This window comes from Melospiza melodia, chromosome 6, assembly GCF_035770615.1.
Source record: "Melospiza melodia melodia isolate bMelMel2 chromosome 6, bMelMel2.pri, whole genome shotgun sequence".
NCBI lineage: Eukaryota > Metazoa > Chordata > Aves > Passeriformes > Passerellidae > Melospiza > Melospiza melodia.
Genome location: NC_086199.1, coordinates 62,325,945 through 62,349,978, shown reverse-complemented (window position 1 = coordinate 62,349,978; position 24,034 = coordinate 62,325,945). Strand labels below are relative to the sequence as shown.

Genomic DNA, 24,034 nt, shown 5'->3' with positions numbered 1-24,034 from the left:
GTGGAGAGTGCTCCGGCAGCAAAACCACTCCAGGCACCCCAGCTCCAGCCACCTGGGGTTGCCCTCCCTGACAAGTCCTCACTTAAATAATGCTTTCATGCCATGCTAAGAAAGGCTTATGAGCTCTTTTGCTGCATTCCTACTCTCTTGCTTTTTGTTCTAGGTCCCCTCCAGCCCTGGTGTGTGGCAGAGCCCCAGAGCCTCAGTGAGAGGTGGGTGTGAGCCACACAGCACTCTCACACAGATGCACTTAAGGCAACTCGAGTGCCAAGTGCCTCTGCCTTCTTGTGTGCCTGTGACTGCTGGTTCCCAAGAGCCCTGGATGTTCACAGGCCTTCCCAAAGCTCTCATCCTGCAGCACAGCCAAAACCTTTGCATGTGGAGGGGCAGCTGGGGAGAGCCCCTGCCCAGGGGGAGAGTGGGGATTGTTGCTGTGTGTTGAGGCTGTGAGATCCACGCTGCCACAGCCAGGATTTTAGCAGTGATCATGTACCACGGAGCTATGGCAGCCCCCCAGTTTGTTTCTGAGGTGCCTTTGCCTCAGATACCCCTCTTTGAGCCCTGCCTGCCTGGCTGTAAATATAGAAACATAAGCCCTGGAGGTTTTTTTCTCCAAACATGTCCCTCCCATCTTAGCATTATCTGTGCTATTCCTCCAGCTGCTCCTATACATGGCATGACCTTTTCCCCCGCCTTCCCTTGCTTCCCCCTCCATCTCACCCCTTCCCCGCCCATCCCTGCTCCCTTCCCTGGCCAGCACAGGGAGCCTGGGGCCAATCAGCCCTCCCAGGCGATCAAATGTCACTATAAGTTGCGAGCTGCATCACCTTGGGACGCTCGCAGATCCCAGCCTGCCCGTCCCCTCCGACAGGAGCTTGGTGCTTCTCTCTGCTCCTCCCAGGTAAGTGGGGTCCCTGGCAAGGGGGGCAACACCACAGAAGGGATAAACCTTGGTTTGAATGGAGGAGCACCAGGGGAAGGTTGGGTTCCTCAGGATCCTAAGGAAAAGGCACTTGTAGCTTTAGTTGGGCATCTCTCAAGTCTCATGTCACCCACAGAGGTCTGGGTGCTTTGGAGTCTCAGGGATTAGTAGTGGGAGCATAGGTCCTTCCAAACCAAGATTTGGGACTGGAGATTGTTATCTCTGGGGCACTCAGGGAGCGTTCCCTCGAGCAGCAGGAAGAAAGTGCTGACCTTCCCTGCTCTGTCACCCAGAGAAATGGATGGCTGAGGCAGGAGGTATGAAGGGCAGACCACCAGGGAGCTTCTGGTGGATGGAGAGGGCTGTAGGTCTAGAGGGAGATCTAGGGAAAAAAATGTGGCCATGGAAAAACTGTCCCCTCCCACAGGAATTGAGAAAATTGAGTTTTGCATGGTCAGGCTAGCAAAGTGAAGGAGCTTGAAGTCATGAACATGGAGAGTACCCCATCACCACTCTGAATTTAACCCTGTCCTCCTGCCCTTCTGCACACACAGGGAATTTCTCTTGCAATTTTCTCATTTCCTATGAGAGTGGAAAGTTTTCCATAAGCATATTTATATTTCTTAGATCAGCTTCTTGCTGTCAGGTGGTGGGTATCCTATGGGGCAGGAGGGGCACCAGCACAGGTGACTCTGGGGGCAGCAATTTGGGTGGGAGCTGTGCCACTGATGGGGGGAGCTCCAGTGGGGCTGTAGGTGACTGCCAGGGCAGGCAGCCACCCCTCAGGGGGACAAGACTCAGGGAGGTGGTGGGTCCCCAAGAGATGCTCAAGAGGCACCTGGCTGAGTGCTTTAGGGCTTACAGTGGCAGTGCCTGGTGGGTGGTTGGACTGGAAGATCTTGTTGGTCTCTTCCTACCTTGGTGATTCTAAGACCAAGGAAAGGCAGGGGATGTGAGCTGAGCACAGTCATTGGCTTTTTGTTCTCTGTCTTGGCTTTGTTATCCCTAGAGAACCCCTCGCAGGGATCGGACAGCTCATGCTACCCTGCAGATTAGGATAAAGAGCACATTTTGGGACAGGGAGTTGGGATTTTGCTATGACCCTCCAGCAGTGCTGGAGTCCTGCTACTCAGTTTCAGCATTAGAGAGAAGTATATGCATATGTTTGTGTACTTATTAGATATCATATCAAAAGAGATAGGTATTGTATATAATATACGTATGTATATTAAGAAATCCCTGCAGTGGGTTGGCAGTGGCTCCTGCTGGGCAGAGTGGCTGTGTGGTGCTTGGTGGATCATAGCCCATCCTTGCCCCAGAGCTGTCCCTGCCAGGCCCCATTGCCCATGCATGGCCACTTCTGTGCTGCCCCCTTTCCATGCGGCTCTTGCCACCCTGCCTACCTTGTATGGCCTGCCTTGGGAGGGGATGATTGATGGGTGGGTTATTTCCAGGGATGGCCTGGAGGTGCAAGGCAGCCCATTCCCCCTCCCGGGTGCATTCTCAGCTGCTAAGAGGCTTCTTGGGATGTGCTGGCTCTGCTCTTTCAGCTGAGGCCAGGAGCATTCAGGGCCAAAAGGGACATGGTATTCCTGCCCACCTGAGGCTAAGGGTTGGTGTATTTGTCCTTCCAGTGACCTGCCTGGCTTGGGCAAAATGCAGAACAACCTTTGCTTTCACCTTTTAGGGGTGGGAGCAGGCAGGAAGTTTTCTGTCTGGTGAAACTTTCCCATGTGTTTTGATTTCCTTCCAAAGGGTGGGCAGCATTAACTAATTGATTTTATTACATCCTTAAACCTCAGTCAAGACCAGAATCCATTTTTCTGCCACTATACAAACAAAGCCCAATTATTGCCTGAAGGTGCTAACAGCCTTAATCCTGGGCTGCATTTGCTGTGTGTAAAGTAATTTCCACCAAAGGCTAATCCCGAGCCAGCTGGAGACTTTCCATTGCCTTCGGGCAAACTTAATCCTAACTGCAAAAACTGCCGCTCTTAACAGATTGCTTTCTTTATTGCCTTTTGGATGTAAATATAGTCCAATTTCCCTGGCTGCTTTGATGACTATGTGGATAGTGCTGGGCACCAAAGAGCCTTTCTAGTCTTTGGTGGCTGTAGCTATGCCAGTCTGCATTTTGCCCCTGGCTTTAAGGGACCAGATGGCTTTTGAATGCAATGAAGTGGACAGACACCTTTCTCTTCTTGAAGCTAAACCTTTTTATCTTTCCAGCCAGGGCAGTGGCAGTCAGGTACTGCCTTAAACGCTGGCTTCTCTTGACAGAGGGGCCAAACCTGGCTGGATGTTTGGCCCTTGCAAGGCTGAAATCAGTGATCCTCCCCTGGATTTTTTGTCCCCCCTGTCCTCGCCTATGGGGTTCCTGTATCTGGCTCATCTTTGTACAGAGTCTGCCAATGCACTTGTTATTAATTCATTTTATCTGGGGCCAAGAAATCCCCTCAGGGTTGGGGTCTTATGGTGTTAGGGATGCTGGCATTCTCACTCTGCTTTTATAGCACACGGACAGATGCCATGCAAAATCCCATTCGCATTTGCAGCGCTTGGATTAACAAATATGGAAGGGGGCAGGGGAACAGCCAGTGTGACAACTCTCAGCAAGATGTCCTTAGAGCTAAATTGGAGACGAGATGAGCTCATTCCAATAACTGCTAATGGAAAGCCTGATTGCAAAGGCTCCCATTGACTTCAATTGCCTTGGAAAGAACAGCGTGCACTGCGCTACATGCCCTGCGCTGAGCAGACACTCTCTGTCTGCACACAGAGGGTTCTCCAGCTGATTTCTTCACCATTTAGTGGTATTACTCTTCTTACTAGAATGAGAGAGGACTTCAGCCCACAGCCTTTTAAAAGTCCTCTTATTTTTTTTTTTTTTAATCCTCCACCTTGGGAAGAAGGAAAGCTTCATTTATAAAGGCTTAATCCATGGGAGGATTGGCCATTGCCCTGAGTCTTTACAGAACATGTCTTTTGGAGGAAGCCAACAGCTGGGCATTAGGCAGGTTCCCTCTGCAGGCTTTTGCCTGGAGAAGCTCTGCTGTCCTGTTGCTTAAACCAACATGCCGTCAAGCATTATTACTAATAGCTTGAATAATTCTTGAAGGCTGAAATGAGACTGCTAACATGCTAGCCACTGAGGAGATAGCAAGTGCAAGTCTTCATCCTGAAATCTAGACTGAAAAGACCAGGGGAGAGAGACCAGCAGTGTTGTAGCATTCAAATAATTAACAGTAGTGTAAATTGAGCAGAAAAGACTTTTAAAAGCTGAAATTCCTCCCAAACACAAAATTCCCCCTGTTCCCTCTGCCTGGTGGAACTAGAGTCCCCAGAGTCATCCTTGGGATGGCTGTTGCAACCAAGGAGAGGGCAACCACAGCTATGAAATTAAAGGCAGCTTGGGACCAAGAGACCACTGAGCCCAAATCTCATGTGCCCTGCCAGTAGATTACCCCTCCCATCCAGCACCTCAGGTCAGGTCATAACACAGACCCTGCTAGCACTACTTCTAGGGCAATGCTGAATTTATGAAAGAGAATAAATGAGGAGCCAGAATAAAAAATCTTGGCTGTTTATCTCTCCTTGCAACATGGGGGTTTTAAATCCTGTTGATGTTAACGTATGGTGCCCAAGTTCATTGCTGGGGAATGGAGAGAATCCCTTATAGGGCAGGGTTGGAGCCTGTGGGATTACTGCCTTCCTCTGAAATAGAAAGCTGCTGAGCTGCAGTTGTTCCTTTTGAACCTAAGTCAGCCCACCTGCTCCTTCAAGACATCTCTCATATATCAGCTGAATAATGAAGTTATGAAAGTTGGGGTTTGGGCCAGCAAGGAGAAGCCTGGCTTTCTAATTTAAGATCTGCTGTGGATTTGGAGAAAGTTTTGGGGGCCTTTCCTCATCTTCTCCCCTGGCCTCAGGGCAGCTGATGCTGTTAGGAAAGCCAATGATGCATTGCATAGAAATGGTTATATCAATGAGCTGCCTAACTAGGCATGTGGCTGGTTTTCATCTTAAACTAATCATCAAATTATGTTCACTCACTCATCAGTTGTATAAACCAGACACATTTTTGGGTGCTGACAAATAAGTACTTATCTCTAGGTTTATTGGTAGTTTCAGTTATTTTTGTAACTGACTGAGGCTTTGGAGGTGGCACCTTCCCACCTGTGGTAGCACAAAAGAAGGGAAAATTCCTCTGATCTTGCTGGAGTGATGGAAATGTCAGATGGGTGCAGGAGGACGCCCTGGCCTTGCCTGTCTCCCTGAGCTCTGGGGATTCTGTAATTCAGAGCTGGGACAAGGCAGCCCCTGGGTCTGCCTGTGGGAAGCAGCTGAATTGATGGGATTTATCTTTCCAGATGATCTTTTTCTCTCCCCCTCCTTTTGCCCTCTGACATGGGTGGCAAAGGTTTGTGCTTCTCCCAAAATGTCAGTGTTGGTGGGGAGCTGGTTGGTGTGTGGGAAAGTAGGTGCTTGGCTTTTTTTGTCCTCAAATGTCAATCCATCTGCTTCTGCCTCGGTATTTTTTATGAGGTGCACTCACTAATAACACTGTTTTTCTTCTTTTTCTTGTTTGTTTTCCTTTTCTTCTCTTTCGTCTAGAAACTAATTGCCAACATGTCTGATACCGAGGAAGTGTAAGTAGAGAGAAAGTTGTCCCTGTGTTTATCTGCTCAGCTTGGCCCCACGCAGCAGAGCCAGGGCATCCCTGTGCTCAGCCTGAAGCCCCCCGAGGCTGTGGGGAAGGAGCATGTTGACTCAGAGCATCCCAGACCTCTCCCTGTCCAGCACAGAACATCCCTCAAACACCTCCACCCTGCTCAGCCTGCCCTCTGTGGCTGTGGGGCTGCACCTGGAGGAGGGGGACTCAAACCCACACTGCAGCAGTCTCTGCCTTGCTTTAACAAATCCAGAGCAGAATGACCCAACCCAATGGGATCATTTGACATTTTGGCATCAGTAGTACAGAGGGGAGATTTAGGGCAGTCATGGGATCAGAGGAATCATGGACAGACCTGCAGACAACAGAATTTCAGCAACATTGCTTCAGTGTATGGTTTAAAGCTTGACATCAGTACAGACGGGATAAATACTTACCTCGTTTCAATGTCCTTTTTTTCCTCTCTCACAGGGAACAAGGAGAGGGTAAGTCCTAAATCTGCCTGTAATTGCTTCTGTGCAAGCCTGCAACATTTGCTGGCTGTGTCAGCTGGAATGGTTGGACAAATCTGAAGCTTCTTTTTGTGCTCCTGTCTGTCTGGCTGTCACCAGCTTCTGGGGTTTCTACAGTACCTGTAGCACCCTGGCCGTGTCCGTGCTGCGGGCCGCCCGTGGGGTTTCCGCCCCAAATTGATGCCCTGGTGGGAGGGGACGCTGCTAGTTTTTGTAAGGGCACTGCCACCTGCTGGCAATTTGTTTTGAAGCTTCTGTATGTGTAATATATTCTGGTTTTAGAACGTAAATGCCCACAATGTTTACAAGCAACATACATAGACACTTTTCTTATATTCAGAGGCCCTCTCTGCTACCTTTTCCCTTCTAATGCACGTCTAACCTTGAGTTTCCATTGCCCAAGGAAAAATCCAATACTTTATTATCTTCTTCCCCTTTTCAGAGCTACTCTTTTTTATTTTCAAAGTCATTTAATCTTGTTATTTGACTTGCTGGTTTGCAAGTGGCCTCTCAGAAACCATCTTGCCCGGCAGCCCTGTGAGCACAGAGGGCTCTGCCATGGGTAATGTCCTACTGATGTTGTCAAGGCTGATGGTTGATTTGTCTGCTTTTTTTCCCCCCTCTCCCATTTCAATGCAGAGGAGTACGAAGAAGAAGGTAACAAAAAAAGCGGAACGTAATTTATCTTTCTTTGATTCTTGGCCCTGCTTTTCTCTTGGCTACATTTCACCCTTCTCTTTGGTGCTTGCTGCTAAAGGCAATCTGAAACACTTAATCAGTAAACCAGTTGGAAAAAAAAAAAAAATCAAGATTTCTGGGGCTGACACATGCAGAGCCTTCATGTTACAATGAAATGGAGTATTTGTATGAGAGGATGGTGAACAAGCTGGGGGCTCATCTGTCCATAAACTTGGAGCTTTTCAGAGCAGGGACTGGTGCAGAGCCCCCATAACGTATCATTGGTGAAATCCTGCCATTCTCATTTTGGCAGTGTCCACAGATTGCATTTAAATTTTGAAATTGAAAAGAAGAGCTGGTTGCCCAGCTCCTGAGGAGCACCCGACAGGGCACTGCTGAGGATGGAAAAGGCAAGGCAGAGAACCAACTGGCAAAGATGAAGTTTCTTACCATGCCTTTAGCTGGCAAAATGTGATTTGACAAGCTGTGAGAGACAGAGTGCTGATCTGGAAAGATGGAGCATGAAAAACCCTTCTCACCTTTTGTAGGCAGCAGGGAGAAGATAATTTGGAGATGTATCACTGCCTTTGCTGGGCACTTTTGACACACTGGCTTCAGTTCAGGCAAGTGTAGATGCCAGTTGTCATCCTTCATTTTCCCAAGGTGTCTGGAACAGAGCTAAGGGCCAAACTCTTGGAATTTCTCCCAGGATCTGTCCTTAGTGCCTAAGGCATCTTCTAAGGGGTCAAAAGGAAAACCCTTTACTGGAGGTGGAATATTTGCACATGGAGGGTATGAGACCAGCTCAGAGACAGAGAGTTGTCCCTGTGTAGAAATGTCCATTCTGGGGATTTACACACAGCAGAGCTTTTTCCTTTTTTTTTTCTTTTCTGTTTTTTCTTTTTTTTTTTTTGGTCATGGATTCCTCCAAGTTGCTGCAACAGGCAAATTCCCATCAGTGGTGGTGGGAGCAGAGGTGCAGCTGTGGCCATGGTGAGACTAGTTTCTGCTACTGCTATAAGGTACATTAGCCTTAAGCAACTATTTCCCCTGTCATTGCTTCTGGAGGGACCAAGGGCTCAAGAAAAAGAAAACAGAGACACTAAATAGGTTGTAGAGCTGCCTTCAGTAATTATCTGTCTCTCTGGCCCTGCAAGGAGTGGCAGAGCCAGAAAGGTTGAAGGCATTTTTCATGCTCTGTCCTTTACGTCTTGTCAAATGCCAAAAGAGCAAGCGAAGGGTGTTGCTCCTACAGACAAGCCTTCCTTAAAGGAAAAGCATTTTTTTCCTTTCTCCTTTCTTCCCTAACCATCTACTTTTTGTTTTCAAGAATTTAATGACTGATATGACATTAATAGGCAGGTGAATTTCTTTTTAATCTGCATGACTGGCTCCTCTGAGGTGTATTTCTCTTTGCTCCATACTTTTGCTTGACCTTTGTGTCTCTTTCTGAAGTCATCCATTTCTTTTCCATATAACTTTTCTCCATCACTTTCTAACCACCTTTTTTCTCCAGGCCTTCGCTCACCCCAGCACCAGTTTCTAACAGTTTTCTGTTTTCATTTTCCTGCTTGCTGTTGCTTCTTGTTCCATGACACTTGCCACCTGAAGCTCAGGAAGAAGGTATGTGACATGGCTTCTGCTTTCTTTCTCTCTCAGTGTGGAGGGAGAACGTGTGTAAAGAAATCCAGATCAAATATTTCTCACCCAGTGTCAGGACTCTGTCTTGAGCCACAGACATCAATGCAATAGTGGACATTGATGTTGTTTATTGAGCTGGTAGGAAATTTGGCCTGTTTTATTTAAACATTTTATTTTTATTTATTTAAAAAAATCAAACTAAAGCATTTATATATATGAAAGAAATAAAATGCATTGATATATACATATAAAAATGTATATAATATACACACATAAATATAAATATATATGTGTGTATATGCATATATGTGTATGGAAACAAGCATATATATATTTTTGTTTTATTACACCTTTTATACTGAACTGTTTGGATTATTTTTGGCACAATGGTGTCAAAATGAGTATTTTAAAGGGAGGGAGACAGCCCACAATGTTTATATTAATCTGGTAAAATTCAGGAATGAATTTGTTTGAAATTTCAAAAATTGATAAATGCTGGTGAAAAATTTTAACCATATGAGAAAAAAATGTAAAGCAAAAGAAATGCAACAGTTTTATTTTTGGTTAAAAATTCACCAGAAGTTGGGTTTAGGGTATTTTAGCCAGCTCTAATAAAGAATAACATATTGGGTGCCTTTTTATGTGGTTTTCACTTGTGGTCATATTCCCATATTTCAGTAACATTTATAACCCCATAATGTGCCCATAAAAATGTTATTTTTAATTCTCTCTCACCCTGTAATTCCATCATTGTGTACTCTTACCCATAACAGCCTGGGAGCTTGGCAAACCTCAGGAATGTTCCAATAACCTATTTCCTGTTTTAATTTTTCTCCTGCCATTTCTTTGGCTGTGTGATGTTTCCCACCCACAGAAGAAGCTCAGGAGGAAGGTAGGTGAAGCAGCATCTCAGCCCTGCTGGTTCCTGCACCAGCAGGATGATGTGCACCTCGATTTTGCAAGGTGGTAGAAGAAAGCAAGAGACAAGAGAAAGATGCTGGGGCAAACTCTCTGAAGGCTGAGGGATTTTCTCGTCCCTTGCACAAATTTCACTGAGGGTACCCCACATCTCTGAGTATCTGTGCAGACACCTCTGCTCCAGTTCTGGGGAGGAAGCAGCACAGAAAATATGATTACCATCCCTTTATCCAAGACACAATGTGCTCTGAGGCTGATTTTTAGCCCTGGGTATTTGGGTGCCATGGAATAACTGGGGTCTGGCTAGAAAGGTTTCTATCAGGTGTCAACTGGTTTCTCCTACGTAGCTTGGCAGATCATCATCAGATGGATTTTGAAGTCAAAATCCATCTGTGGTAAAATGTGTGCTTGGCCCTATGCTATATAGTACATATGCTATATTGTCATATTATGTATAAAATATATAATATATATTATAAGTTTATAAGCTATAATATATGATATATGATGTACATAATATACATAAAAGAATTACCACCATGTAGGTGCTGGTAAATAACCCCAGCTGGCTCCACAAATAGGCAAGCTGGGACAGACAGGGTGGGAGAGGGGCTGGAACAGAAACTCACCCTTTGCACTCAAGAGGTTTGCGATGTGGTGCTCCAGGTGCAAGGAGCCAAAGGGTGTGTTGGTTCCATATTTGCAAAGCTTCGTTCTATGGGCTTATTTAAACAGGGGTAAACCTGTCTGTAGTGCCACAACAGACCCACTCCGAGCAGTTTGCAGAGTTTTTACAGCATCCAGGTCCAGATGGTTTTACATTTCTTGTATCTGTGTGTGCTCTGGTCACCTGTCTCCATTTCATCTCCTCTGTTTCCTTATTTCATACATCCTGTGCTTTTTTTTTTTTTTAAACCCTCTGTTGCATTCACACACTCTTTAGTCTAACTGTTCTCATTTTCCATCTCATTGCTTTTGCTTCCTGTCACATCCCACCTGATGAAGCTCCTCCAGCAGGTACGTGCCATCACCTTCCAAACTGCTCCCTGCTGTCTCCATGGTGGTGGTGGTGGGGCCTCAAGGGTGGTGCAGGAGGAGCAGTACCAGTTACTTTGCCTTTTTGCCTCTGCTGTCTTTGCTTTCCACGTGCCCTCTGTGATGGGCTCTGCTGCTGGAACACACAGGAATAATCTCAGTTTAAGGTCCAGCAGAGTTGGTTCAGTGCTAACCCTGCCTCTCTGCCACGCCTGCCCTGTGCAAGGCTCACTATAAAGCCCATCTGGGCAAGGACAAGAGCTGTCCTCTAAAACTGGAACCACAGAGATATTCCAGCATAACCTTACTGTGAGGTTTTCCCTGTCAGATACAATTTTGCTTCTTCCCTTCACACGAAGGGAAGTTGTCTCCCAGCCACAGGTGCCTCAAATTCCTTATTCCTCCTGGCCATTAGCATGTTCTTTACTGGGATAAAACTTTTCCCCCGAGCACAATTTTCAGCCTATGACAGGTTTTCAGCCTATTTCAGCTCATGTATTAATGCATTTCTCCTAATGTTCCTTTGCATCCTGTCCTGTGGCTGTTCACACCTAAAGAAGCTCAGGAGGAAGGTATGTGACATGACTCCTGAATTCTTGCCTTTAAGAGTAAGCTTTGGCTTAGCCAGCAAACCATAAGATGGCAAAAGGAAGCAGGAGTTACAAATAGGCATATTAATATAGACAACACTTGCCACCATTTTGTTTTTTGTGCAGTCTGTTGTCACATTCTGTCTTGCCATTGTATGTGCTGTCCATGTATGTGGTAACTGTCGCATGAAATAAAAGCCTGAAAAATGCTGGGAAATGTAAACCTCTTAAAAGGATGAATGTTGAAAAGTCTCTACTCTGAGACTGGTTGGGTCTCCTTGGCAGGCTTATTTTGGTCCATTTGGGGTGGATCTGCCCTGCAGACAGAAATGCTCATGATTGGCTGATATTCTTACAATGGTCTTTCCACATGTCTTTTTTTTTCAGCTTAAACCCTGTGGTATAGGGCAAATAGTGATAAATTTGATGCTTTAGCTTTGCAAATGATTAAAGATGGTATTCTTGTTCATATAATGGAGTTTCTAGGCCACTGTTTCATGGCAGTACTTGCAGCTACCCAAAACCTGCTGGCCTCAGGATGTAAATCCACTTGGGCAAGCATCAGGATTATGAAACAGCATGCTGCTCCTGGCTTTGGGCAGGACTGCAGGAATGGTTGTGTAAGACAAATGTAATCTGATATGACTGCTTAAATCAGCTTTATGTTTTTAATATCTCAGACCATTTGCACCCTCACTTCCAGTACTGCTTTTAGTATCCATACTCATTTTATTTCCTTGCAATGTATTCTTAGTCTTTCCCTCCCCCTCCATTTTGCCCAAGCGAAAAGTTGTTCTGATGCTCCTAACACTCTCATCTCCTTTGCATTTTGCTCTGTGACTCTTCCCACACGCTAAAGCTCATGAGGAAGGTATGTGCCATGACTTGTGAATTCCTCTGTTTCTGTCTGGAGCAGTAACTCGTGCAGGAATTCTGGAGGTGGTTGAAGATGAGCTGATGCAAAAAATATCCTCTGCACGGTTGCTTTGCTCTCATAGGATACACGGTGTGATGAGTAATGAGTACTAACTGCTGTTTGAAAACAATGCCTGAGGCACAGGCTGGGCACTGCTCATGTGTTCCCCAGCAGCACCTGATGTCTCTAGCCAGGCTACTCAAATGGACACCAGTTGGTACAGGGATGGTGCTCCTCAAACCATTTCCTCTGTGCCACACCCCAGGGTTAGAGGTGGGACAGCCATGTCCTGGGGCAATACTGTGTCCCTCAGCTGGGTGCTCCTCTTCCCCAGTTCCTCTGCCACTGCACAGAGACAGAGCTCCCTTTGCAGCAGTGTATGGAGGTGTGGGGACACTTGCACCCAAAGTCAAGAGCGTTTCAATAAGTGACATGGCGTCATACCTAGATTTTACTGTTGGGGTAAGGATTAGATTAAGTGGCATCATTTTGGTTGGAGCATATTTGAGAAAAGATGTAGTGTGTGCTTTTTCCAGAACCATTGGGGTATTTCTGGGTTAATGGGCATTATGCAAAAAGGAGGGTGGCAAGGTTGTATTTTTACTTGATTTTGTAACCGGAATTAAGGTCCAGATCTGGTTAGACAATCTCTGTGATTGGCAAAATAGAAGGTCATGCTTCTTAAAGCATCAGCCTGGCAGCCCAAACCCATTTACCTTTCCATTGCCCTTCTGCCTGCCCCTCTGTGCTTGCCCAGCCAGGCTTCCATGGGATGTTTCATCCTGCAGGCTGGAGAGCAGTACCATGCTCGTACTCACCCTCCCACACTGGTGTGCAGCCCTATGCACCAGTGGTGAAATCCTGGGCACCAAGAAAATCAATGCCAGCTCCTCAGAGCCCATTGATTTCCACAGTGGCTGGGATTTCTATGCACATGAATAAGAGCAGGTTGTCTATGCCCTTTTTTGCACATTCAAACTTATGGGTAATGGACTTAATTTAAATACAAGTAATGTTTTTGTCTGCCAAAGGCTACAGCGGCATTTGATTTATAACATTATGAATATATATGTTAGGCATTTGCATTTTTATATTCAAACAACCCTTCCTCTCCACAATTCTAATTGACATTCACATGTGCCCTCTATTTCTCACTTAATCTTATTAATGGTTTTTATCCCTTTAACCCTGCCTCCACCACCTTGGCAAAGGAAAGTGTAAGGGTTTTTAATTATCCTCTGTTTCTTGCTCTAATTCTCTTATCTTTCTTTGCATCTCCTTCCCTGCTACTTCCCTTTTAAAGAAGTCCCTGAACCAGGTATGTGACTTCTGAATTCCTCTGCGTCAATCTGAAGGGTTATTGTCTGCTGGAAATTCAATTCCACTTGGCAGTTTCACAATTGGGTCATGTGCTGAATTGGGACAAAATGGAAACTTTTCAACCAACCGAAAAAAAAAAAAAAGGAACACTTTGTTGACAGCTTTTGAAAATTATGGTTTTTATTTAGTTAAAACATTTTGTTCCAACTTTTTTCCCCCTCTCTCCTTTATGGAAGATTTCCAGATTTTGAAAATGAAAATTCTATTTTAGATGCTTCTGAAGCATTGCCTTTATGGATAATGTGGGGTATATATAGTGTAATGCAAGAACAAATCTGGAATAAGAAGTTGCCACAAGGCAAAAAGTGGAAAAGTTTTGCTTCAGAGATGTTAATATCTCTGCAGCCTTTATGGCTGTGAAATGTTTCTATTTTTTTTTAAACTAAAATCTCAGCTATGTGTGTTCTGAAATACTGAAATTTAATTGGAACTCTGATTTATGTTGGAAAATTTTAACAGTAACTCTAGTATTATACTCAGGAATTCAAAGGTGGAAGTAAACATAAAAATCAAATATTAACGATAAACTGTAACTTGCAGCTTCCTCACACCTTTGACCAGTCATAATTTCCTCATCACTCTGTGATGCATAATAATGAGGATAAAGCTAACTGCTGCATGAAAAATGTAGTAACATTTTTGCAGACAAACCTCTCAATGTATGAGCTGTAATAACAGGCGCTTACCGGACTTGGAGCATCCTCACAGTGCGTATGGGAATGCTATAATGGTCATTACCTGGGAAAACAGAAACTGAACTTGCAGAGTCCTCTAAACTGTCTGTGGAAATTATTCTGTGCCCTTTGGAGTAGCTTTATCAAAGCAGTCACATCCCAGCAGCCTCCCAGCCCAGCTATTTCCCTCTGCTCTCCACAGAGGGAGACCAGCCTCTTAGTTCAGAGCAGATTGGTGCTCTTGCCAAGGCTGGGGTGAGGTGAAAGCTGATTGATTTTTACATGACTTAATACTTCAACATTCATCTCTTCACTGCTTCTCATGTCTCTCCTGTTCTCATTGCTTCTTGTTTCACATCCTTCTCTTTTTAATCATATTCATTTTTGTCTCTTAATCTGCACATAAGGTTTTTCTGACTTTGATTTGCACGAGCTAAAGGTCATTGCCTCCATCAGAGCTGCTGGGCCTGACTCTGTACCTCTCTTCCATGATATTTATTGAACTGCTACTCAGTACTTGAGAGCTGGTTCTCCAGCATTGACAAATGTGTATGAGCTTGAAATTTGTGCAAAACACAAGGTATTAACATAATATCATAAGAAATAAAGCCATAACCACAGCCTTCCCATGCTTTCTTTTCCTTCTGTAACATAAAGCACAATAAAACCAAAAGACAATGTAAATATAACAAGCTTAACAAAAAACTTTTATGCCATGAGGAGACTGTCCCAGCTTTTCATGTAATTGCATGATTATTAGTTTCTCTGTTATTAATGCTGTCTTTGCCTACCACATCTTCTATGTCACAGCTTTGGCCTGCACAAGTCACAGTTGTTGCTGTTGTGGAATTCTTGCTCTAATTCTTTCATTTTTCCTTCTTGACTCTTTCCACCTAACCAAGCTCATGTTTGTGACATCTAAATTCCTATGTATTAATCTGAAGCATTTCTGTACATAGGAATTTGAAGATGTTGAAGAATACCAGAATCATGAAGAATCAATCCGTTCTTGAAATTCCCTAAAACTTATTTTCCCTATAGGAAAGTATAAATATTGTTTGTAACTGAAGGATCACCATCTAAGAAGCTTAGAACAAGCTTTATTAGTGTCCCTGAAAACTTTCAGGGCTGTGATTACCCCATAGCCCCTGAGCTATGGGGGTACCTGAGCTGCAGAAACCAAAGCTGCTTACACTTGCTGAGAGTGGATTGCAGCAGGATTCTGGCACACAAACTCAAGCATTTCTAGTCCTTTGCAGCAAAGACAAGCTCTGTGCAGACACAAACATTGCCAGTTCTGCAGAGCTAAGCCTGGAATCTGCTAGCAGAGATTCTTAGATGGTGGAGCTTCAGATGCAGGCATAGGGGTACATCCAAAGCAGAAGCTCCTTCAGTAACTCACATCCTCATGCCAGCTCTGATAGCTAAAAGGGCAGCTGAAACCTAGGCAACACTGAATGCCTGTGAATCTCTCTTCTTGGGTATGTTTTCTTCCAAATTTAAGGATCACCAGTGTTACTACACTTGCCCATGGTTTAGAAATTCGCATGGTTTCAACTGTTGCAAATCATCAACATTCAAATTCCCTTTATCTTTTATTTCTATGGCATCTCCTTCCTATCTACTTGATACCCCACTGTAATTACACTACTTTCCCACTCTTATTAACAGTCTATCCCTATAACTTGGTTTGCAAATTATACTTCTCCAACCCAGTCTTACCAAAGTTTGAGGTGGTCCCTTCCTGCATAACTTATTTCTAATTATTTTATCTTCCTTTCCTGTGTTTTTCCCCTGACACATCCTACTAAATGAAGCCCCCCCTCCAGGTATGTGATTTAACTTCTAAACTCCCTGGTGTCTGTCTGCTGGGATGGTGTGTGTGAGAACTGAATACAAGGTGACAGGGGATAACAACTGATCAGTTAAGGACGGATTATAACTTGCATGCCTTTGGGGTAGTTCTATTTTAGTTTAATTTTTTTTCTCAGTAAAGTGTAATCAACAGTAAGGAGAAGGAAATTTACTCATTGCATGAAAATTTCACTAAAAACTGGGGGAACACACATATGCTATTGTGAAAGGGTAGCTCAGCAAAAAGTCTCCTTGTGGAATGCATTAAATTCTGCCCTGTAATATGAGAATGAATATTTCTTCCTATAGGGGAGGGTTTATTTAAAATCTCAGGGCAGAATTTGACCCATTGACCGTACATGGGGAATATAAACACTGTTAGAATTTGTGGGTTTTTAATGCCTGTTTTGCAAAATATTTATTTGGTGGGGGGTGTGTATCTGTGTGTGTGTGTGTGTGGCTGAAAAGCAAAACCTGCTCTGCAAATTCACATTGCTGATCTATTCCTGCTTTGCCAAAACCCAGAAGAATGACATGTAGACCTGCACAGACTTCTAATGAACATTTTCTTCCTGTGAAGTAATCCATTTGTAATTTTACATTGCAAATGGATTTGAAGAGCAGCAGTACATTTATATAGACATCAATGTTGTCTTCAAGGAAGAAAATAGCCTGAGCCATAGATCTAGAAGGGAACCGAGCTTCTTTGGAAGTTAGCTGAACGTTGATGATGAGTTATAGCAGGTATTTCAGCAGGTTTCTGAACCTCACTGTGTTTATTTCAAATGGCTGAAATACTGCTGTAGTAAAGGTTGGGTCCAAAAGTGCTTTGAGAGTGCTGGCTATGTTCATGTGCATATTTCCAATCAAGGTGAACCTCGGTACACTGTGCTGTCAGGTTGTACTTTATGCCATATGATGATAAGTGTTTTTTAAGCACTGCACTATTATCATAAATCTGCCTCTTTTACCTTTCCTGTTCTGTGACTTCTCTTTATGTGTTATTTCAAATGTAAATATTTTACCTATTTACTTCTTAACTTCATTCTTGGCTCCCCTTTTCCTCTCTGCCCCTTCTCCCCATTGGCTCAGGAGCTCTTTTGGTGTGTGAAATAACAGGTTTCTTGTTCTCATTCTCTTGTTGTCTATCGCAACTTGTTCCATGACACTTCACACCTGAAGTTCATGAGCCAGGTATGTGACATGACTTCTGGTTTACTCCACCTAGGTGCAACACCAAAGTGTGTATGTGTGTGAGAGAGGGAGAGGACAGGAGTCCTGGGCTGGTAGAAGAGAAGAAAACAAGAGAAACAAATATTAACCACAGTTATCATTTGCAGCTGTCTCCTCCTTTAACCTCCGTGCTTACTGCTGATTTAACATTACAGCATTTTCAAGTCCTGACATTCTCTCCAGTTTTATGCCTGCCTTAGTTCACTAATTCCTTTATTTTTTTTCCCCTGGTCTCTTTTTCAGGATTCCGAGACCTTTAAATAACTGTTCTGTTTTCTTTTTTTCTATTTCCTGTCTTTCCATCACTGCTTGCACCACAACAACAGCAGAGGAAGCTCATGAGGAAGGTATGTGTTGTGCCTACGGACCCTCATCCTTTTTCTCTTTCAGTGCTGGGGAAACAGTGTCCAAAACACTGACATTGTTCAAGAGAAAAGAGTATGGGAGGGAAATGTTCTCTCTAGATGGATTTCAATGAACATGGAGAAAGGGACGCTTGTTAGCCAAGTCAAATCACCAAAAAGGTGTTTTTCCTTCTTGTTCCAACTCTGGAGAGTCCAAGGTTCCCAGGATAACAGGGAGGGAGTGGGGACAGTGCTCTTAGAACAGTGCTGGTTGTGGATTGACTGCTGTGCTTCTCTTTTTCTTTTGTCCTCCAACCTACAGCCAATGAAGAAAGCGAATACAATGATGGTAGCTCAGTGTTGTCTTAGGACAACAAAGTCATCTTTCTAACATCTCACTCTCTTTTATGTGTCTGGTTTTGTTCCTCACTTTATTTTAAATTCAGGAACTGGGCCAAAACATCTCTGCTGCAAAGAATCGCTCACTGTGCATATCCAATCACCCTTGGGGAGTCATTAGTGTGTTGAGAAGGCTCTACATCCTCATTAGGATAGTAGATGATGAAAATCAAGCTCCAGAAGCTTTCTCTGGACTTGTCTTTTAGCCAGAATCTGTTGTGTCCTAGCTCTCATCAGCAAAACATCTCTATCTCCAAAAAAATCAGGAAAGAATCTCTTAAATCATAGTGACATATTTGAAAATGGAGCTGAGCCCTGCACATAGCCTCACACAGCCTTAGGTGGTCATGGCCTCCAGGCCTGAATCTTCAGAAATCTAAACTTCTGCTCAGCCATGCACTTACAATTGTGTTAAACATCTATTAACATTAAACATCTATTCAGATGGGGGAGCTAAATATAGCCTGGCTGTAATACTTGGGTGCTGGAGCACGCAGGTCTCATGTGAAAGGACCAAACCTAAATGTGTGCAGGGTCAGTGTTGCTCTTGTGGAAGATAGCTTAGCCTCTCCCTGGCCAGTTTAAGAATATAGAAAGTTCTCATGGAGTTCTAGAGGCTGTTGAAGTAACTGGGTTCCTCCTGACTGCCCCAGCCCCTAGAACACCCAGGCAGCTGCTTCAAAAGACAAAGCCCAAGGTCACTTGAAAACACCCTGCATTTTCTGTGTTTCCTTGTTTTGTTTGATTTTGCTTTTGTAGATTTTTTTTGTTGTTGTTGTTCTTTTGTTTTAATTTTCTTGCTCACTTTTCAGGCTTCTTTTTTAATTTAGGGAAGTACCCTGAGGACCTTCCTGAGCCCCTTTCTTTCTTTTTCTCATTCTTTTCTTTTATTTTTAATGGCGTATTGATTTCCTTTTTTTCCCAAGGACACAGTGTGAGTTAGAGAAGTTGCTTCTGAGAAGGGGGATTAAGGGAGGGTGTTCAGGGATTTCTGATTGAAATAAAGGCAGTTCAGATGGATTCCCAGAGAAGGAGAGCACCGTGTGAATATCTAAAGACTGGGCAGGAGCAAGCAGGGTGGTGCTGTTTTAGGGGTTCGTCTTCTCCCTGCACAAAGCCTTTTGGAAACCAGAAACTCAAAGGCTCTCTGATCACCAGGGCAGTGAATTTGGATTTGCAGTGTCTCTCTAGGCCTTCTTTTGGCAGGGTTCTATGTGGGGATTTTGTCTCAGCCCCGTGGCTCGCAGTCAGAATGACCAGAATGTCAGTCAAAATCTGCCACAGGAACAGGAATTTGCTATGACAATTCCTGCTTGTCAACAAATTTTGGCCCAGTTCCTTGACTTGGTGTCTTGAAAGAAGGGGCATTTCAAAATAAATCCCATCCCTGGACTGCTTTTGGTTCATACAGTGTGGACAAAGGCTGGGTCATGCATTGCAGAGGATAGATACTGTTTAATTTTTAATAAAATACCCCTTTTTCTGGTTTTCTGGAGGTACCTTTAAGAATTCTAACTACAACTTCTTATTTCAAGAACTAACCTTATTTTTTCATTTTTACAATTGTTTGTTGGAGTGCTGATTTGGTGGGAGCTGAAACCAAATTCACACAGTTATTGACAGACAGGTGTCGATCCTGGCAACCAAGATCAACAAACAAAACCAGTTATTTCCTGTCTACTCTTTCCCCCCCCACCTCTCTTTGAAGTGTTACTAACTGGCAGCTTTAAGCCAAACAGGAATGTCTCTGAAAATCATCTGGGTATGTCATGAAGGAAGGGAATCCTGTGTAAATAACATACCCGATAGACTGGTTAATTATAATTACATTTCCTCTCTCCAGGTAAAAGGCAATTTAGCTAACTTGTTAAAAAGCTCACTGGCTATTTGAAAAGCAAAACAAATAAAAAAATAAGTGAAAGAATACACAAGCACGCTGTTGGCTAATGGTATTTTTCTTCAGGAGTGATTTGGGACTTCCTTTAGAGTGGAGCAGTCTAAATCACATTTGTAATTACATGCTGTTTATTTTCTTAGCATTGCTCTGGCATCTGGAGGCCTCAACTGAGATATGTTTTGGCAGACAATGTTCTTGCAGTAAATGAGAAAAGTCTACCCCCTAAAATGGTATTAATGAAATTTGTATGGGAAAGAGTGAAAAAAAGGAAATGTTGGTTTCTGATTTCTTTTACGCATCTCTCACATCTTTTTTCTTGATTATCTCAATAACCGATTTCCAACCACACTCTCAATTTTTTCTCATCCAACACCCTTACATCTGATTGCCTCAATAAATTTTTTGCAGTATAAGTTTTTTGCTATTTCCCCTCTTATAATATTTCATTTTATTTTTCTTATTTTTTTTCTATTTGCTATTCCAAATTTCCCCTATCAGTCCCCAAACTACTGGGTAAAAATAAGCATTTTTAAAAATTTAATATCTTTCTGAATTATGATGTTGATAACAGGGCTCATGCACCTGCTACTGAAGTGGTTATTCTTACTTTTACTTTACTTTTTTTTTTTTTTTTTTTACCAGATTCAGTAGGCTGTGAGCTTTTTTACCTCTGTTCTCTCTCTGAGCCAACACAGGGAGAGTCTTGTACCACAGAGTTCACCAGCATCCCTAAAAGTTCAAATGTAGAGTGTAGTTATGAAAGTCAACCTGGGTCTCGGAGAGAAGGGGCCAGAATAAACACATAGGTTTAATTTATTTCTGTTTGTGAGAATAACAACACTGAACTTGCTGGCATTGCACTGGAGTCAACGGCGAAAGTTTCAAAAGAATAGCAGGCAGGGGAGTTGACCACAAGCACAGATGTTAAGGGATTAACTCATAAGACCAGCACATGTCTGAGAGCCAGGGAAAGGTCACTTGTTGCAAGGCAGCGATTCTCACTGCCAGAGGGCCCAGGCTGGCAGCCTCTGTGATGGTTTGGCCTGCCTGTCAGGGCATTATGCCTCTCCTGGAGATGGAAAGAGCATTCCCATTAATGCCCATGGGAATTTTGCATGTACCTCAGCAGGAGAGGGTGCTTGCTAAGAGAGGATGGCCTTTCCGAGCTGGGTTTGAGGAGTACCACACAGTGCAGGAGAATAAGCATCATGCCCATGGCACCAAGGTATCTCAGGGACATGTGCCCTAAGATGTCTTGGAAGCCAATGAACCTGGAGAAAATGTGTGTCATAAAGGTTTTCCCTTCCTGGCCTCTGTGTGAGGCATTTGAACAAAATGGGTGAAGCCTGGTTATCACTGACATATGATATTGTGAATTCAAGTTAACTTTAACAAAAAAAGTGCTGATTGAAAAGGCATCATTCTCTTCTACCCTCCAGCCCAGCTGGCCTCCTTAGAGCTTTGGTCAGGATGGTTTGAGAAAAATAATTTTGCATTTACATAAAACCACTGCTTTCCAGATGCTACGTTTGGGACTTTTATACAGTCTCTTGATTATTTTCTGCCAAATTCTGTTTCGAGCGTAAAAACAGATTCACTCCTAGCAAAAGGGGTGTGTGAGCGTGTGTATTTGTTTTGGAAGTGCTTGAGATTTAACCAGTTTCTCTGTATGTTTCCCCTAAGATTAAATTTCCCTTCCCTCCTTTTACTTGAGCAGCTGGCGTGATCTCTGTTGTTTTAACTTTCTTCCTCTTTTTCCCTTCCTCTTTTGCTACATCCTTCCAAATACAGAGGAGAAGCCCAGAATAAAGTAAGTACGGTTTCAAAACCCTGATTTTCCTGATCTAGCAGAAGCCCTTAGGTTCTCTATTAGGCAAATGGCCACCAGAAGCCTTTATCCAACTCTGGCTCACAGAACATCCATTTGTTTGTTCCTGCATGCCTTTCCAGGATGTCTGCTTCCTTCAGAGGAGGCCTTAGCAGCAGTTACTGGCCTGGGCCTTATGACCTGTTCCTGGTAGAGTCAGAGAATTCATGGGCTGTCTGAGATGCAGAGGGCTCACAATACCCCAAAATACAGGCAGCTCCACAGTAAATCCTCTGTGAGAGGCCATGGCTGGGAAACTGCCCTCTCCATCCAAGATTGCTGTCAGTGGGAAGGGTGGCAGATGTTGGGCTGGGCTGAGTTGAGGTTCCTTCACTAAGGTTTCCTATGGACCTTCTGGCTCTGGGCCCCAGCACCTTCCCCTCCCACTCTGCCAGCTGCCCAGGACGGAGTGCACAGCCCTGCACAGGCAGACTCACAGAGCAACATCTCCCCAAGGGGTAGGGAATGACCATGGGCTTTGGGAATAAAGAGAGGTTCTAGGGATAACTCCCTCCTCTGTACGACCTTACAGGAAGGACAGTGGTCCTTAGCACTTTTCTGGAGTACTTTTCCACTGATGTGCTTTCACCCCTCCCTATCTTCACCAACATTCCTCCTTGTCAGCATGGTTCCTGAGGGCAGGGCAGGATAGGCTATTTAAAAAGCTGCATATTCTTTAAGATGAAAATCCTTTATTTTTATTTTCTTTTTGTTTTGTTTTTGACTCTCTGCAGACTAACTGCTCCTAAAATACCAGAGGGTGAGAAAGTAGATTTTGATGTAAGTATTTCTGAGACTGGCTGTGTATGTCCTTTGTACCTGGTAATAGACATGATGCAAACCCACATAATTCCTGCACTGGATATTACTGAGGGTAAAGGCAAAGGCAAAAGTATGGTTGATTTGCCATTTGATTTCAGCAAATTTTAAATTTCAGTTTCTGCTCTCTGAAACTGTCTGAATGCATTCACTGATAATGTGACTAAGTCAAAGTCTTATGTATTTCTTTTTTTTTTTTGTTGTTATCTCCTCACAACTTTGAAGCCATTATAAGGAGGAGAAAATAAGTGTTTTAGGGATCTCAGGTCCTCTGTCCCACTGTTGCAAATGGCTTGAAAGTTTCAGGCCCATATCTGTTACTGAGAAACACTAGCAAAAATTACAATAATAAGTAGAAAGCCAAATACCTTCCTAGAAAGTTGCTAGAAATATTTGTTTTGCTCAAAATGCAGGAATATTTTCTAGATAAGATTTGTATTAAAAAGCCAAAAGGAGGCAGCTGAGTATATGCAAAGATAGGTGTGTAAGCAAAGCCAAGGATAAAAGATGGTGGAAGAAAATGGGAGGTTTGGATTCTTTACACTTCTGGACTCCTGACTGTTGTGTGAATGAGTGTCTGATTGCACCTATAGCCATATAAATTAATCCATAGATTTCCATGGAAATCTACAGACACTTTCTGCTTTTGTTTCTCTGTATATTGCAGGGTGCTGGGAATGTCCAGGACGTAATACTAGAGCAATATGGACTTAATGAGTTTTCCTGCTCTTTTAGGACATCCAAAAGAAAAGGCAGAACAAAGACCTGATTGAACTGCAAGCCTTGATTGACAGCCACTTTGAAGCCAGAAGAAAGGAAGAGGAAGAGCTGGTTGCCCTCAAGGAGAGAATTGTGAGTCCTTGTACTGCATTTCCCTGTACTAGACTGAGAGATCATCTGTAGATGAGAAGCTGAAACTGCTTTGACAGAAAGCTGTGCTGTCATGTACAGTGACTGCTCAAGTCATCATCAAATGGCTTCTCCCCCCTCTGTCCCCTCTCTAAGCCCCTTGTTTTATATCTGAGAATTGTACAAGAGACCCTTCTGCATGCTCTAGAAAGAGAGAAGGTGGCTCACACTCAGCGAAGCAAAGCTTTTGGTAGTGGGGTGTAGCAGTCGAGGTGGGTCAAGCCAAGGTGGTGATGCACTGCCTGTGCCACTGCTCCCTGCAGGAGAAGCGCAGAGCTGAAAGAGCAGAGCAGCAGAGAATCCGCGCCGAGAAGGAGAAGGAGCGTCAGGCAAGGCTTGCGGTGAGTGTCTCTGCTTCCCTCTCCTCTGCTTCCCCGCATCCAACTGGAGAGATCTCCAGAGACAAAAAACTACAGGCTCTGCCTGCCTCAGTCCAGAGGTGGAATGACCACTCTCTAAAGCAAGGGCAGAAAACAGGAGTTGCTAATTCTCATCAATGCACTCCTCTGATCACATTCCCTGCACTGAAACAGGCTGCTGGGAAAGCTGGGAGTCTGCCCTGGATTAACTTGTTTTGTGTGTTGCACTCCACAGGAGGAAAAGGCACGCAGAGAGGAGGAAGATGCCAAGAGAAAGGCTGAGGATGATCTGAAGAAGAAGAAGGCTCTGTCCTCCATGGGTGCAACATACAGCAGTTATCTGGCTAAGGTAAAATTCATGGATTGATGAAAGAAACATGAAAACATTAAACCATTAAGTTGACTGGGAACAGTC

General features: G+C 43.9%; 1 protein-coding gene across 4 annotated transcripts in view; it reads left to right on the top strand.

Moving 5' to 3' along the window:
- Positions 1-661: 661 nt before the first annotated feature.
- The window catches only part of TNNT3 (troponin T3, fast skeletal type), a 30,122-nt gene continuing 6,749 nt past the window's right edge, over positions 662-24,034 (top strand). For 2 of the 4 annotated variants that reach the window (XM_063158651.1, XM_063158650.1), the window contains exons 1-11: positions 662-901; positions 5,537-5,571; positions 6,066-6,079; positions 6,746-6,763; positions 9,300-9,317; positions 17,352-17,372; positions 21,457-21,475; positions 22,267-22,312; positions 23,087-23,203; positions 23,524-23,601; positions 23,855-23,968. In XM_063158651.1, coding sequence (XP_063014721.1) covers positions 677-901; positions 5,537-5,571; positions 6,066-6,079; positions 6,746-6,763; positions 9,300-9,317; positions 17,352-17,372; positions 21,457-21,475; positions 22,267-22,312; positions 23,087-23,203; positions 23,524-23,601; positions 23,855-23,968 — 705 coding nt within the window. In that variant the 5' untranslated portion in view covers positions 662-676. Of the gene's footprint in view, positions 902-5,536; positions 5,572-6,065; positions 6,080-6,745; positions 6,764-9,299; positions 9,318-16,974; positions 16,987-17,351; positions 17,373-21,456; positions 21,476-22,266; positions 22,313-23,086; positions 23,204-23,523; positions 23,602-23,854; positions 23,969-24,034 lie in introns of all 4 variants that reach the window. The other 2 variants (XM_063158653.1, XM_063158654.1) reach the window with 2 other exon arrangements.